The sequence below is a fragment of the Scyliorhinus canicula genome, chromosome 14 (genome assembly GCF_902713615.1).
Source record: "Scyliorhinus canicula chromosome 14, sScyCan1.1, whole genome shotgun sequence".
In the NCBI taxonomy this organism is placed as follows: Eukaryota; Metazoa; Chordata; class Chondrichthyes; order Carcharhiniformes; family Scyliorhinidae; genus Scyliorhinus; species Scyliorhinus canicula.
The window spans coordinates 142,447,666-142,464,794 of NC_052159.1; the positions used below are offsets into that span (position 1 = coordinate 142,447,666).

Here is a 17,129-nt window from a genome sequence, read left to right on the forward strand (position 1 = left end):
ATGAAGACCAGAGCGTGAGCGAGGAAGCCTTCAATGTCCCCTCGGTTCTGGAAGCAGAGTCCTCTCCCCTTTGCAATGTTTGCATTCGCTTCCTGTGGCTGGAATGGTTACTTTCCACGTGCTGATGACCAGTTGGAGGTGGAAGGAGGTGGTATTGTGGGAGCTGTAGTCTTCCTCCTTATCTTCCCATCCTGGGGTGTGTGTGTGGGGGGGGGGGGGGGGGGGGGACTGTCAATCAACCAGCAGGGAGATGCCAGAGCGCCTGCGCACATTTCCTCCTCCCCTCCTCCAATGGGCTGCGGCCTCTGCTTTGTCTCCGGGCAACCGCTTCCTACTCCCCCCCCCCCCCCTACCCCCCTCCCCTCCACCCCGCCCCCGCGCTCCGGCGGGCGGGACCGTAAAATCTCGCGTGAGCGCCAGAGAGGCTGGGCCGAGAGTGGGGAGCAGGTGTAAGCGGAGCATCTGTGTGTCCTGGGCAGCAATAGGGAGGCAGCACTGACTGAGACAGGCACACAGCGGCCCTGCAGCTTCACACAGACCCTGTTTACAGGCGTGCCTGTCTGCAACAACAACAACAACAAAAAAAAACAATAATGCATGTGCAGATCTACCTTAATCTGAGCCCACAACTTTTGCTTTCTCTCTAAGTTCCCCGTTGCAGCCTCATTTCCTCTCTCTCTCCAGCATCCCTATGTACAGTGTTCAAAATGATGTCCATGAACAGCAAGCAGCCAGCTTTCGGCATGCACCATACCCTACCTGAGCACAAGTACACTTCTCTGCATTCCAGCTCGGAAGCATTAAGGAGAGCCTGCCTTCCAGCGCCCTCGGTATGTACCTGTCTTTCTTTCTTCCTCTCTCCTTCCCCCTCTCTCTTGTGAATGTGGAGTAACTAATAGTGCTGTGAGGCAATGGTTTGACAAACGCTGCTTAAGATGTTTGATTTCTCCTATTGTAAGTGCCTTTTGCAATTGCAACTTCTTGCTGCACCGGTTTAAAAGGGTGTTTTGTTTGTTTTTAAGTGTTATGTGACTATTCCCTGTTGAAAATCAGCTGCTGATGGTCTCTCTCTCTCTCTGTGTTTCTGATAACAGTTGCAGAACAATATCTTCGCCAGCTTAGATGAAACTTTGCTCGCCCGCGCCGAGGCTCTGGCAGCCGTGGATATCGCCGTGTCCCAGGGCAAGAGCCACCCGTTCAAGCCGGATGCCACCTACCACAACATGAACACGGTGCCATGTACCTCTACCCCGGCCGTGGCGCTGCCGCACCCGTCCGCGCTGTCCTCGCACCCTCACGCCCATCACCACCACCATCACCACCACCAGCCTCACCAGCCGCTCGACCCGGGGGAGCTCATCGACCACCTCAGCTCGTCCTCGCTCACCCTGGCCGGGGGCATGTCGGTGGCCGGAGGAGGCGGCGGAGGGGACGGAGGAGGAGGAGGGGGAGGAGGAGGAGGGGGCGCCGGCGGAGGGGTGGTGTCCACCTCGGCTCACCCCCACGCGGCTCACATGCACAGCCTGGGCCACCTGGGTCACCACCACCACCATCACCACCACCACCACCCGCACCAGGCGGCCATGGGCATGACCCCGCACCACCCCCACGGGCTGGTGGGCCACGGGGTGGCGGCCGGCCTGCCCTCGGTCAACGACCTGGACGCCGACCCGCGGGAGCTGGAGGCGTTCGCCGAGCGCTTCAAGCAGCGGCGCATCAAGCTGGGGGTGACCCAGGCGGACGTGGGCTCGGCGCTGGCCAACCTGAAGATCCCGGGCGTGGGCTCGCTCAGCCAGAGCACCATCTGCAGATTCGAGTCCTTGACTTTGTCCCACAACAACATGATCGCCCTCAAGCCCATCCTCCAAGCCTGGCTGGAGGAGGCGGAGGGCGCGCACCGGGAGAAGATGAACAAACCCGACATCTTCAACGGCGGCGAGAAGAAGCGCAAGCGCACGTCCATCGCCGCGCCGGAGAAGCGCTCCCTCGAGGCTTACTTCGCCGTTCAGCCCCGGCCCTCGTCCGAGAAGATCGCGGCGATCGCCGAGAAACTGGACCTGAAAAAGAACGTTGTGCGGGTTTGGTTTTGCAATCAAAGACAGAAGCAGAAACGGATGAAATTTTCCGCCAATCACTAGCTGCAAGACAGAGGGAGAGAAAGCAAAACGGAATCCACCCACCCCCCCTTTCCCCCCACTGTTCCCCCTTTACTTCATGCTGAGAGAGGACAGGACCAAATGCAAGTTGTTGTTCATCCGCAACTGATTCCCAGTCTTGGACACAGTACTTTTTTTTGTTGTTTGTGTGTTGATGTCTTAAGGAGGGGGGTGGGGGAGAGAAAAACACAAAAAAAATCTCACTGTGTAAGAGGAGGTTTTTGCAAAGGAGAAAGAAACTGAGAGAAAGGCAGAGACGTGCCCACGACCATCATCAAGCGAAATCCTCGGTTTCTGAGGCACAGTGGTGTTTGTGTTATTTTTCACGTTATTGGTGAAGTGTGCAAATCACAGGTAATTCAGATCGCCCGCTTTCCACGCCGAAACGTCCAGATGAAACTGTAAGCGAGCCAGCCATGGCCACTATCTTGTTGAGGGGGAACAAACTGGCAGGCAGACAATGCCAAGAAGATTTGTTTTGATGTTCACGCACCTCAATATTATTTCACTCCTGTTACCCCAGTGTTTCAGTGACGCTCAAATCCTTTACCTTTTGCATTTTGTATTTTCTTTTGGGGAGTGGGGGGAGGGGGGAGCAGTAGGATATCTCGACACTTTATGTCATTCACAGACCCCAGAAATCCGTTATGTTTTGTCATCCCCTTTCTGACTTTCAGAAGGCAATTGCTTCAGTTACGGAATTAAAACTCAGGCAGTTTTGACAATTGCAGCCCCGGGGACGGTCCGCTCATTTCTTCTGAGTGGCAACCGTGGTGGCTTCTCCGAGTTACACCCTTTCTTCAATGTATCCGGGGGACGACAGCAGCACACTGGTGCGTGTGGATATTACGGCTTGATTTGCTGTTTTTGGGGGACAGTATTTATGCAGATATCGATCTAGCGTCATTATTAATTATTTTGGATTGTCAATTTAAAAAAAAGTCAAAATCTACAAAAAAAAACACACGATTGACATTTTTACAGTGATAACCGTTTCCAAAGTTCTGCATGCTGATCAGCTCACTTTTTTTTTATTTTGTTAAATGTAACGGGCACTCCGTTCTGGTAATTGCACTAAGAAAAGAAAGTATGTTGCAGAATTTAGTATATTGTACTGGTTGGAAAACATGTTAGCATATTATGGTTTACGATCAAAATCTCCCAAGTGAATCTCGCGTTAAGAAAAAAACTTGATGTAGGACGACCAAAAGTTTGCGCATAAAATATTCACACTAAATTATTGATTCTGCTTTTGGGTGGGAAATAGCCTCCTTTGCGGGGCACCTTAAACTACGTGCCCAGGAGCAAAATAACCGCATGGACTGAGGAGAGATGCCGAATTTGGCGCCTCTGGATTCGATACGAAAATGTTATGTCTGCAGCGCAGACATTCTATGCATTGGAACTGACGAGCACTATAGGATGGGTAGCTTGATAGAGCTTGTGGGTGGTGTGAGTTCACTATTAACTGCCTGTTTTCACTAGACACAACATTCTGACCGTGTTTATAAATGTACATAGGTGTTTATTGTAAATAACTTTTTAATTTGCGCACATGTATGTTTACAAACTGCAACCACGTGTGCATCATACGTAAATGAGGAAAAGCAGAAGTCTCACTTTAAGTCAATCCCTGTCCAATGTATATTTGCCAAGCTTTCTCCTGGATTGTGTTTCTTTTTTAAAATTTATTTACTTATTTATTTAAATTATCTCTGTAAGCCAAATACAACAGGGAGATGTGTCTTATCACATTTACTAATAAAATCGAATCGAGGGAAACAACTGTCTGTTTACAGGTGTAATGTTTCTTTGCATCTGGGGGGGGGGAGGGGGGTTCAAACTGTGGATACACAAACATACATATAAAATAGAAGCAGGAGGAGGCCATTCGGCCCTTCGAGCCTGCTCCGCCATTCGTTATGATCATGGCTGATCATCAAGTTCATTATCCTGATCCTAATTCCCCCTCCCCCATATCCCTTTGGAGCCAAGTTATACCTAATTCAAGCGGTTAGATGTAAAAGCCGAGAAGGTTGCAACGTCTGTAATGTGAAGCGGGTTCTAATTTCGCAGTCATAACGTAAACCAAGAGCACACTCCATGAACCTACATCAATCGAGAGTCTGAAGAGTTTTAAATTAACGGATATGTGAGCTGTGAAATGAACTAACAGTTTTAAAGAAAACACGCACACGCACACATGCAGAACTTGGTTTGCAACCATACTTCCACTTTGAAGTGTCTCCAAATTGGGATAATTGTATTTTTGCGCATAAGGGCAGAACAGGTTATTAAGATACATATAGGCCTCCCCTAATTGGCATTACTTTCCACCCAGATGTCACCCGTTGTCTGTGTTGAACGTTGTCGTTTGCAGGGACATCAAGGGAGCGCGTTTGCGATGCCACCTACTGCACTAGTCGAACACTTACCACCCCGAGTCCCAGCTCAAGCCGGCAGTGTTTCGGCTTCACTTTTGGAAACTCCCTTGTCGCGCGCTTCTCAAAAGGCACGCGTCGAATACACTGTCATAAAATACAGCCCTTTCACGGCGCGAATACACACCGTTAGATCGAATAGGAATGTGCTCATGTGTCCCTCAAGCTCGCTGATCCCACGCGCGTGTTGGAACAAACGCAAATGCAATGTTGGATGTGGAGTAATCCGAACTGCACACGTTGTCCAGCTCTGTCAGTGCAACAATGCAGCTGCAATCATTATCAGTGAATAAACGGGATGATTCTCTGTGCACCCGAACAGGCGCCAAAATGTGGCGACTAGGGGCTTTTCACAGTAACTTCATTGCAATGTAAGCCTACTTGTGACAATAACAGATTATAATAAGGGACACCCATTGTTGTGCACGTGCACAGGTAAAAGCATGCCCTGATAAAACTCCAAGCTGTGGCACAGGTATGATTATGATTTCACGTAAAGTATTGAGATAAACAGGCGATCCGCCACCCCCAATACAGTTAATTACATGCAACGCCTTTGTCCGGTAAAACGCAAATTGGAAAAAATAAACAGGCATAACACATTTAAATAATATTGAAGGAAAAGTGTGTTGGTGGAAAATTTACCTTTGAAATATTAATTGGATTTCAACTAATATACTAACTTAAAAAAATAATAAGCTATTAGGCGTAGACATTATGTAAGTTGAACCTTCGTTTCCAAGACTGCATTAATGTTAACTTTTTGACTGTTACATTCCACCTATAAGTGTGCCTACAAGCAACTGCGCAGTGTCTGTGTTTGGCTTTGTCTGCAAACTTCAACAAATTCCACAAAACAACGGGTCACTATCCTCAAGGAATAACGTGAGAATTGTGGAATTCGCATGTAACACTTGTTCGGCAATTGGTTTCAACTTATATTAAACCATCATAAATGAATAATGTTCACTCACTGCCATGATCCTATTGATTTTTCCTCTTGTCTGATACCCTGGCTAATTTCTCTGCTGGTTCAACAAGGCAGACGCGCGCCAGTACTGCAGAGTAACCCAGGGTTATTCTAGAGACCTTGAATGGTGATGAGGGAAGGGGGGGGGGGGGGGGGTTCGCCTGAAGAAATCACAATCTAAAAATTACCGTTAAAAAACACATTCTCTTGATTTCGGCTCAGCCGCTCGTAGGATCACGTGCACGCGCGTTCGGAGCCCTGTCAAATTACTTTTAATGCGATTATCCCTCTTGAATTCGAAATAGACGGCTCCCAACCCTGTCCTGCACAACACATCAGTTTTATGATATATTCAATCAGTGGTGAAGAAACTCGCGATAAGCCGGCCTTCCCAGGCTTCATCTTAATCAGTTTATTAATAATAATAATAAAACGCTCTTATGTTGCAAACAATGTCGTGCAAGTAACCATTTATTTATATTTATTTTTTTTATTATCGCTGCCAAGCCTGGAAGTGTGCGACATGGTGAGGTCGCGCCAATATCACCTAATCCAAGTTACTGTTTCTTTTTACATAGTACACACAGCTCAATGGCAACCCAAATCGGCCAGATACAGCAACACATACATCCCTCTAACTCGACTCAGCTCGCCATTGTAATTATTACCGCTTACATTGCCAGATCTGAGATGCTACTCGCAAATGTAAATTACGAATTGCTTTGTAAATAATTCATGTCAAGAGATTCAACAAATTAATAAAGCGAATGATGACAAGAGGCTAATTAAAACTTTGGTAATTGTTGTCACGATAGCTTTGTTGTGCAGCACGGGTGCAAAACCCTCTTTGAGGAAAATAAAATCTGCTTTGATAAGAAGGAGAAAAAAACGTCCCAGTGGGCTTTTAAACATTTTGAACTTTATTTAATTTACATTTATTCCTTAATTGCATTTAACAAACGATTTATTTCAATCCGTTCCCACTATGACTTTTATCCTCGACTTGACGGCAGATATTAAAGGGATATGGAAACTGCACAGGTTGTGGCGGTTACGTGGCCATTCCTCCCTCCCAAATAGAAAGCTTCCCGGAAAGAAAATATTAATTTGGGGGGGGGGGGGGGGGGGATAAAATATCGCGCGTGACACCCAGACACAAGCCACATCTAAGGATTCGAAAGCCGAGTTGTGCCAATTATAATCATTATTATTCCCGGCTGGCGAACAGAAAGTCAAGCGCAGGAACGAGATTGTTGTAAATTCTCGGAATTTACGTGCGCCCAGCTTTAAATTCCCCGCGTTGACTTTCAGCAGTAAACTCCTTTTGCAACAACAGCAATGAAACAAACAAACGAAAAAAAAAATAACAGCTCAGACTCTCTGCTGTGATTCTAAAGCTGGTGGTGCATTCGCAAATTGTTGGTAGCGGTAAAAAAAAAACCTAAATAACCGTGGTTCAAATGTTTAAATCATCGAACGATCGGTGCTCATTTCGGAGTTGACATTGCCACGTGGATATCACAGATTTAAAAAAAAGTGGCGCTGATTATTTTCTCGCTAAAGACATAACCGCCCCGAATAAATCCTGTCATCCCACTTACTCGCCATCTCCACAGTAACATTTTTACAGCTTCTGTTGGCTGGCTATCAAGATTCCGAAGCGGCTTTGTTGAGTCAACCACAACACTAGATGGCAGTGCCAGAGGTCAAACTGGTGAGGACCACCTACACTCGCCTGAAGAACAGTGTAGGGATGCATGTTTATTTGCTTTAAAATCTGCTAGTGCCGACAAACTTTACCCCCCCCCCCCCCACCGAGACACACACACCCCACTCTACCCCCCACAATTATTTCGAAACCCTTCCAAATTTGTGCCTCCCTAAATTTTACATTGACCTGACCTGCCGTGGTTTCACGAGGGAATGGACTACACTCTCCGACACAAAGCTTTTATTTTTTATATATATATATAAACATCCTTTCACTGCTTGATCAGTCTATGGCAAACTCATTTGCACAGGAAATTCTCAGGCAGTCAGGTACTGACAATAAACATTTAATGAAGCTTGGGAGCCACGCGTCCCGGGACGGTGTCAGAATAATTTAACTGTAACATTAGCATGACTTTGCCCACATCAAAGGGGCGATGGCAGATTATAGGAGTTTACGGGGTGAAAACATTCAAAAAAGTGGGGGGGGGGGGGGGGGGGGGGCTGCGTCTCAAATCTCTTCCCGCACATTGCAACCAGGTTGTTGAGATTTTTTTCAAATTTCATGAATATTGACATCTCAGCGGTTCGTTTCTCAATAAATGGATTCCGTCTATATAGATATAATGCGCGCGTTTAAAAATGTTAAATACAGTTAATGCAATATTAATCGCCTTTGGTGATATAAAATGCAATATTTCCAGGCAGCAGCCTGATTTTTCCCGGCGCGATGAAGAAAAGAGTCGCAGGTGCAGTCTTTTGCCAGCAAAAGAAAAAAGCTATATTTATTGCTATTGTCTGACTTTTGCCTGCCAGGACACAGCCATTATAATGGGGTAAGGACATCTACTTTGTCTTAAATATCCATTATAGGTATCTTGAGCGACTGCAGGGGATTTTTTTTTTCACTTTCTCTCTCTCTCCATCCTAGTCACTGGGCGCATTTTGATCGTGAGATTTCTCGTACTATAACACGATTCAGTGAATAAGTTGTTATGTCAAACTGACGCCGGCAACAAGCGACGCCGCAGAAAGAGCAAAACGGTAAAAGGTACAACAATGTAACGGGCTTTAAACGTTTACGGAAACGATAGGTCACATCACTTCCGAATTTGCAACGTAAAGAAATGTGTCTTCCGATATAGCTTCTGTGCATTTTTTTTTGCCCAGCAAAGGTTATGTATGGTGGTTCCCCCCCCCCCCCCCCCCCTCCCCCCAGACAACTCCCAGCAGAGGGAAAGCCGGGGGGTGGTGGGGGGTAGTGGGCGATAAATAACTGAAGGATTTTTATGAAATCGAATAATACCCATTTCCAGCCGACACCGGTTCTTTCAGGGTGAACTTGGGGCTATCGGTTCACCTCTAAACTGCGGCCGACGGATAGCGCCAGGATCTGACCCAGCCCGGACATAAGTTTTCCAAACTTTTACAATATTGCTCCAAAACGCAACTGAACTTCGCGCGCTTCGCGGCTGCATCTAGCTCATATTTTAGACGGGGCGATTGATGGCTTTGTGAAAAAAAATGTACCATAGCTAAGAATGACATTTTTCAACAGCCCTGTAATAAGACGGATTATTCGGTCGACTTGTTCGTATAGCTACACTTTAAGGCAACAGAATGCACCGACATCGTTATTTAAACTTGTGTCATTACGACAGCAGCGCACAAACATCTTCCCTCGGTCAGAAGCCTAGGGGGGTTCTGTTAATTATAACGACATTCCCGGTCTAACGTCGAAGGGACATTTTACAGGAACTGTACCTTAAGACAGGGCAATAAACAATTGTCTGAATTCAGAATTCCTGAGCAATAGACTTCTGCTTAGTTCAACTACAATATTCCTCGAATGATTTCTATTTGGAATAGCGTGGGTCGATGTTTCTATAATATGGCCATTAGTGACCTTACCAGAGGTCAGCGCCGAAAGAGGGACAACTGGAGCTGGTGTGTTTGCAGAACCGATGCTGCAATTTAGCTCACGTTTGCTGATTTTATATACACACATAATAATTTATCTTTACGTGACAATAACGTTGCGTTTTAAGGCTGTTAGTCACCCATTGCATCTTTCCCATACTTTGTCCTTGTTTTGTTCGGGTTTCATTTCCAATTTGAGTTACCGGGTACCTGGATGAGCTCAAAGGTCCAGCTGCCGTTTTTTTTTGTCATGGAACAAACAACGGGCGAGCGAAATATGATTGGGGACGGCGCGACGGCCTCGACTGTTGTTGAACCGTCTTGAAAGACGCCTGCCAGATTAGTGCAACATTGCCGCCGTTCTGAAATAACATGACGAAATGTAATTGTAATGCAGTCAGGTGCTTGTTGACATGCTCGGGTCCTCTCAGAAAAAAGTAACACCATCAAATTCCATGCTACATAAATTTCTGCCGAGCACCCAGAAAACATGCTTTATGTAGTAGTGGCTCATTTGAAGTTTAAATTCTACAAGGGGAGCTTGAGATAGCAGTTTCACTCGTCTCTTTGAACCTCTATTTTAAAGTGATTTTTTTATATATAAAAGGCATTAGAGCTGGGATCCCTTTAAGTATAAGTCTGTCATTGGCAGTAATGCATTATTGAAAGCCTATCAAACAGCTCTGTGCTCTGACTTTACGAGGCGCTCAGAAGATGAAGTCTGACTGTCTGACTGCACAAAAGCCTCTAATATGTTAATCGCCGTAGGGGATGCCTAAGGTACCATTTCAAGCTGCTTCGCACACCATATGTCGGGCCGTTTGCCACATGTATCTATTAATCAAAAGGCTGCACACCAGAAACACCAGCCACCCCACCTTTTTCTAACCGCGTCAACACCTCCCTAAAAAAATCGCACATGTTCATGGAGAAGGGTGACCCTTTTCAGAACGGAGTACCCTGAAAGATGACCAGTAGCGTCCCTGTTACTGCCACACGTGGTCACCTCAATAGTATCGAGTTTGATTTGCACATGAAATTGATCAAAAAAGCTCGAAGCTATCATTTTATGAAGACGTCCGTTGCCTTAATTCTCTTCCTGTCTGCTGCATAGAAAATATGAAGTCGTTCGGTAATGGTTGGCATTTGGCAACGTCCAGAGCATGTGGGCGCTCTTTAGCAGTCGGATAACGTGTATTGTTACGGAGAAAATTCTGGGCAATCTCACCGACAAAAATGTTGAGGATTGTGCAACACGATTGAAAAGTGTGAGCTAATTTGTAACGAAATTGAGAGATGCAAAATGTAAACATCTCCTGGCTCCAGATGTCCACTTTATTGTCGACCACGGTATGATGCATAAAGATATTGTTGGACGGTTGGGCGAATGTCCTTACGAATGGGGGGGGGGGGGGGGGATCGGCGTCCGACCGGCGTCCCCAGGGCTGCGAGTCGCGCGTGGCCATTGTTACCAAACCCGCCGAGAAAGGGAACACCCATCACGCCGTTTTAGGAAGGATCTGAGTTGGAAGATGTTGCTCAATGTTGTTGGCTGGCCCACCAATGAGCTGAACTTGACTGAAGCTTCTATCAAAGCTAACCCAGCCCCCCACACCACACATACACACACACACACACACACACAGCACCAAAGTTCACGACTAATTGGAAAATGAGTCCAGGCCAATTTTGTGAAATGTCAAAATGAGGGTTTATCCGGGTCAAGTGCAGGGAATAGCGGCGGTGAAATCGCAGCTAAAAAGTGGAGGTGGGATGCAGCTCGAACTTCCAGCTAACTGAAAAGATGTTTATCGACAGCATTATGCAAAACGAATGTTGGAATTGTAGTCACATTGAGGAACAGGAGCTCACTCCCCGCTATGTCGGGGCCTTGTAATTAACTAATATTTGTTGATTACTAATTGAATTGTTAATATAACAGGTTCGTAATGGATGGGCTCCGAAGTTTATTGTCATCCCCCCCCCCCTCCCCCCAAAAAAACCCCAGAAAAAAATCAATTGCGCTCCACATGGGTTTTCCGAAGTCAATGCAGAACAAGAAGAGGCACCAGTCGAACAATTCACTCAAGTTTCGATTTGTTTCCTCAGTCCACCAGACCGGGCATGTGAGAAATATCTTGAAATAAACACACACACACACACACAAACTCCGAGCTCCCCGAGTGGAAGGAACGAGTTATAAACTGACAGCCAACAAGAGATACTCAACGCATCCTCAAATCATTTTCTTGCACACAAGCATGCGATCTCTTTTTGTCCCCAAGTCGAGAAAAAAAAATAGCCCATATATCTGTCGATTTAGGTTTCTAAGGAATCGTAACTTAATTCCTCGAGGCTATTCATCAGCACAGTAATTAAACTACCAAATGGATGTAAATAAAGTGAAATTGGTTTCATGACAGATGAGTCGAAGAGGCCTTTTGACATGAGCAGTGCGGGACAATAATTATTTCTGCACGAGGCTATATAGAGAACGCCAGCTGGATTTATTAGATGCTACATATTATTTGCTACCAGCACATCGGACAGGAATGAGCATGATTCAGCTGCCAGGTTGTGTGTGTGTGTTGCATTTAGCAATGTGAAAATGCAGATGAAATATTCCGGCCGAAGGATCTCTTGGTAAAACCTTGCCGAGAAATTTCACCGCCACGGTCAGTTACTTCCACTCCACGTTCCTAAACTCTGCAGAAATAAACAGGGTGTTGGGAGGGGGGGGGGGGGGGGATGTGGATAGGGATTAAAAGTGGTGCGGCACACACTTTTAATCTGAGACCTGCCCAGCGCTTAAAAAAATACAGCAGCTGTTTTCAAGCATTAAGAGAAAGCGATAGCAGGAGTGTGCAAACAGTCAGATAAATGTGGGTTCACGGCCATGTGGCTTCAAACGTTAATACTTGAATCCAGTCAACAGCATTTCACAAACAGACAAAAAAAAAGACATGTTGGTCTGGAAGTTCATACATTATAATTATATTGAAAGGATTCGAAGTCATAAGATACAGTTAGATACTGAGGAGGAGGGGGTTACGATTTCAATAAGGATTATCTGAGAAAATCTCCATCGCACATGATCGAGATCTTTTGTTTCGCGCGTTAGGTGTATGGCCCCAATTAATTAATGTTCTGAAACTTTTAAAACAACCTTTTGCAGACAGGGAAGATGGTCTCTACCACTCTGGTATCAATAGCAACCCTGGGAGGGGTAGCGGGGTTGGTTTGGCAGAGAAAATGTCATGTGCAAAGTGCCGGAGCAGATCCCTAGAAATCTGTATTCATTTTCAAAATCCTATTTGTTGAGTAATCTAAGCTATCATCACTAAATCTCGGGGCACTGATGTAGTTCGAGTTGTTGTTGACTTAACGTAAAAATTCAATCACTGGGGTTTTTGCATCAACCGGGCTACTTATTTGTCTAATAAATCCGTCATTTTGTAAGAAAAATATTTGAGCAGCCGTACTTGACCTCCTGATACCCAGAAGTCACATTTATTCCGGCAGCTTTGAAAATGTAGAATCGAGATGATCATTTAACGCCTGTAGGAGGTATTGCGAAAACTGACTCGAAACAGCTACTAGGAAGGTGCCTTTTCAGTAGCTGTCATTTCCCCTGTAGACTTTGCACTATCAACAACACCCGTAAACAGAGACACACGCACAATACACTATGCAACACGCATGAATATAACATGTACATATGAATATAACATGTACAATGCAAGTCTGTATATGTGTTAACGCATAAACACAGTGCAGGCACTTATACTCAGACATAGAATACATGCAGACATAAACTCATAAGGTCTGCATTGATAAACATGCGAGCAAATAATACATAAGACCACATAATACGTACATACAGGCACCACACAATGCATGTACCACGCAACATGTAAACATACATAAAACATATACAGACACACGCTCATAAGACAGACATAGATACACATGCAAGCAAACATAATACACGAACACACACAATATGTGCATGCACACCACGCAATACATGTACCCAGACAGCAACATATATAAAACATATACAGACACATGCTCATAGGACCTGCATAGATACACATGCCAGCAAATATAATAGATAAGCATACACAATACGTACATACACACCACACAATGCATGCACACACACACACAATACATGCTGCATGCATACACAGCAACATATATAAAACATATACAGACGCAATCTCATAAGACCTGCATAGATGGACATATGAGCAAATCTAATACACAAGCACACACAATACTATGTACAGGCCACACAATACATGCCGCATGTACACACAAACATGCAACATATTTGTTAAACGCACATGCGCAACGCACGCAAATCACATGGAGGACATAACTCTGCACGTTGGTATAGATTGAACACATAACATAACCACACAGCACATATATGCACAGTACATACATGCGACTGAAATTTGCCATGCTAAAATCGTGCGTTCAGCACACGTACATACACAGACGCGCACCCAAGTACAAAACCAGACGCCTCTTCTAACATTGGAGTAGTAAGGAAATTCAAACGGGTGAGCCCATCCTCTCCCTGTGTACCAGGCACCCCGAGAAACAAGGCTGAGACACAGAGAGGAAAAACTCTCAAACGCAATGCAAACATGAGTCAAAAGAGAGTTTCGCAATCGCTCCTCAATCTCAAAAACCCTGCTGCCGGATGGCACTTTATCCTTAAACATGAACAATCACTTTATTTTAATGCGAGCGATGGCCATTTTGGAGGCGAACGCATGTTTTTTTCCCCAAAATTTTCTTGGCTGGAAAAGAACAAAGGACGCGGGAGGTCGGAGCCTTTTATACAACGGGATAAACTGGAAGGAAGCATTGGAAAAAAAAACCACAGGACCAGTTAAAAGTGCCGTTGCTGACTGGGCATCCTGCAACATTGGGAAACGCGAGATGATGCAAAATACTTTTTAGGATTTAAACGTGCAATTGCTCCGAAAGGTTGGGGCCTCAAGTTGCATCATTTGGCCGGTGAATTGAATGCGGGCCGTTAGGTTTACACTAAAGGAACAGTAAGGAAGGGTTTACTTGGGAGCCAAAGCAGCAGGTGGAGGATATAGGTCAAGAAGGATAGATAGGTCACTTATATCTGACTTTTTATATTGTCTAAAACTTTTGCAATACGTGTTTATGTAACTCCTAAAGGTAGCCACAGAAATCACATCCTCATCAGCAGATATGAAAAATATCCAACAAGATAAGTTGCCTCAATCAATGAGATATCACTCCACTCTTTGCTTCACATCAAGTAACTTTGCGTCCATAGTGTCATCCCAAACCATGTTATCATTAACTATAGGCTTTGAAGTTTTAAAGCACACCTGGACACTGGCATTGCAAAGGGGACGTTTAAGCCCCAGAAGGACTTCCTTTCCTGATCTGAGTGGACGGAAACATTGAACAGTAAACGCTTGTGGCAAATACAATGGCGCATACCGCTCGACACAAGGGCGCTGGACATCACACCTTCCAAGTTCCCACCCAAATGTGCAATAGTTTGTGTTGAGCTGGTTTCTCCGTGACGGCCGTCCACTTGTTACATTCTGCAGCCTTGTCAATCATGTGCAAGTTTAGCCAATACACACGATATAGTGTTTCATCAATGGAATTTCCTTTACATCTTACCATTTATTTCTCATCACGCCATACCATATGAACAACTCCACAGATTTTCACTCATATTGCTCATTTCTACATTTCACCTAATATCTCTCGATGCTAGCGTATTATTTTTTAAATCAACTTTTTACCCGTGTATATTTGTCCTCTATGTTAGCTTTTCCATTATTTTTATCTTTCTTTTACGCTCCTCGTTAAGTTTTTCAGTCTCTTACGAGCTTTTTACTTGCTCTGCCAAGTTATTTGCACCATATTAACCTTTCAATGACAAACGTCTCAAATTATCACGTTAATTTCAAATTTGGGAGCATCATCGCATGCCGGGGTATATTATGATTTATGTACTACAGGGTTTAGTTATAATAAGCAGGATATAGTTGGCAGAACAGCTTTCAACTCCAAAACGAAGACAAAGAAAGGAATATTATTAAGATGTTCAAGATTATCAAGGAAATCAGCAACTTAAACTGAATAAACTCATCGCCATAGCTTAGAGAGTGAGGCATTGGATAAAGCTCAGAAGAATGAAGGTGCACAAAGAGATCAGATATATATTTTTCACACTCAGGAGTGGTGAATGTTTAGATGACCATCACTAATTTTAAAAACAATATTTGGATAGACTGGAGAGAGGTAGTGAATTCTGAATTCTGTTTCATTGGCAAGGCCAAATAGGCTGAAGCTGTTTTCTTTCTAGTCCTGTAATCTTATGTTCTTAAAGTTGCTCATGAACAGCTTGAGAAGCATTAAGAGATTGTTTTGACTGCTGCTCTACTTATTCCCTGTAAATTAAATGATCACTACCAAGAAACAAGTAATATAAATTTTAAAAATTCTCTTTGTGTTCTGCTACAGTGATTAAACTTTGGAGCATGGTGTTCTTCTAATCTCAGGGTAGTATATTGGCTTTGCTAACAGTCTAAAGACAATCCCAGTATGGAAAAGTACATAAAATCCATAGAGTCCCAAATCGACTTCCTGCATTAAAATCATTTCTGTAGAATTCATGAATTATTTTAAAAGCAAGATGGTCACATTAAAAATGATTATTGAAGGACTCATGGAACAAGCAGGATTGTGCATTGGACTGGATCATCATTGAATTTACAGTACATAAGGAGGCTATTCAGCCCATCAAGTCGGCACCTGTCCTTGGAAAGAGCACCCAACTGAAGCCCATACCTCCACCCCATCTTGGTAACCCAGAAACCCCACCCAACCTTTTTGGATACTAAGGGCAATTTAGCATGACCAATGCACCTAATCTGCACTTCTTTGAATTGTGGGAGGAAACCGGAGCACCCGGAGGAAACCCACGCACACACGGGGAGAACGTGCAGACTCCACCCAGAAAGTGACCCAAGCCGGGAATCGAACCTGGGACCCTAGAGCTGTGAAGCAACAGTGCTAACCATTGTGCTACCATGCCACCGTATGATGTGGCACAGCACAAGGGCAGCACAGTGACACAATAGTTAGCACTGCTGCCTCAAAGCGCCAGGGCCTGGGTTCGATTCAAACCTCTGGTGACTTTCTATGTAGAGCTTGTACATTCTCCCCGTGTCTGCGTGGGCTTCCTCCAGGTGCTCCGGTTTCCTCCCACAGTCCAAAGATGTGCACGTTAGGTGGATTGGCCCTGCTAAATTGCCACTAAGTGTCCAGGGGTTAGGTAGGATTTCGGGGATAAGGTGGGGTTTTGGGCCCAGGTATGCATGCTCCTTCGGAGGGTCAGTGCAGACCCGATGGGCCAAATGGCCCCCTTCTGCACTGTAGGGATGCTATGATTCTATGTGGAAATAAACATTATTTCAGACTTAATGGATCAAATGGGTTGTTTCTGTGTTTGTTTTAGTGCTGCGTTATTCTATCATTCCATGGAAGGTGTCTGGGTTGAGCAAAACAATATTGGTAAAGAATGTAGCAATGTGTGTAAGTAGTAGTCAACATTATATGGCATGGAATAGACAGAGAACAAAATGGCATGAGGCAGACTTAATTGTTTGTGAACATAAGTATACATCATACCGGTAAACTATTGATGCACAAGTTGCAAGCATACAATTCATCGTGCGGAAGTTCATTGCGCGGATTATTGTGTGATTTGAAATAATGCTTTGAATATGACTGCACCCACCAGACTGGCAGAACATTTTGGCCCTGAATTGCTTCAAGTTTCCCTGGACTCCCTGATGTGCCTAGAGACAACTGGAATATCAGTGAGGCAACAAGAGACTCGGATAAGACTGGCCC

At 44.8% G+C, this 17,129-nt stretch overlaps 1 protein-coding gene and 1 long non-coding RNA gene across 2 annotated transcripts in view; both read left to right on the forward strand.

Annotated features, from left to right (window-relative positions):
• Positions 1 to 435: 435 nt before the first annotated feature.
• pou4f1 (POU class 4 homeobox 1) lies at positions 436 to 3,948 on the forward strand. The gene is made up of 2 exons (XM_038817860.1): positions 436 to 830; positions 1,095 to 3,948. Exons 1-2 carry the CDS (start codon positions 708 to 710, stop codon positions 2,136 to 2,138), a joined length of 1,167 nt encoding a protein of 388 aa, XP_038673788.1. The 5' UTR covers positions 436 to 707; the 3' UTR covers positions 2,139 to 3,948.
• A 4,057-nt stretch (positions 3,949 to 8,005) lies between these two features.
• LOC119977182 overlaps positions 8,006 to 17,129 on the forward strand; it is a 38,312-nt gene continuing 29,188 nt past the window's right edge. Inside the window, exons 1-2 of the long non-coding RNA XR_005463134.1 lie at positions 8,006 to 8,113; positions 8,209 to 8,328. This is a non-coding gene — a long non-coding RNA (uncharacterized LOC119977182). The remainder of the gene's footprint in view (positions 8,114 to 8,208; positions 8,329 to 17,129) is intronic.

Excerpts from the sequence above, each read along its gene's own strand:
- pou4f1 (XM_038817860.1), top strand. The coding sequence starts at position 708 with ATGATGTCCATGAACAGCAAGCAGCCAGCTTTCGGCATGCACCATACC. Across the intron at positions 831-1,094 it reads CCTGCCTTCCAGCGCCCTCG|TTGCAGAACAATATCTTCGC; the intron begins GTATGTACCTGT and ends TTCTGATAACAG.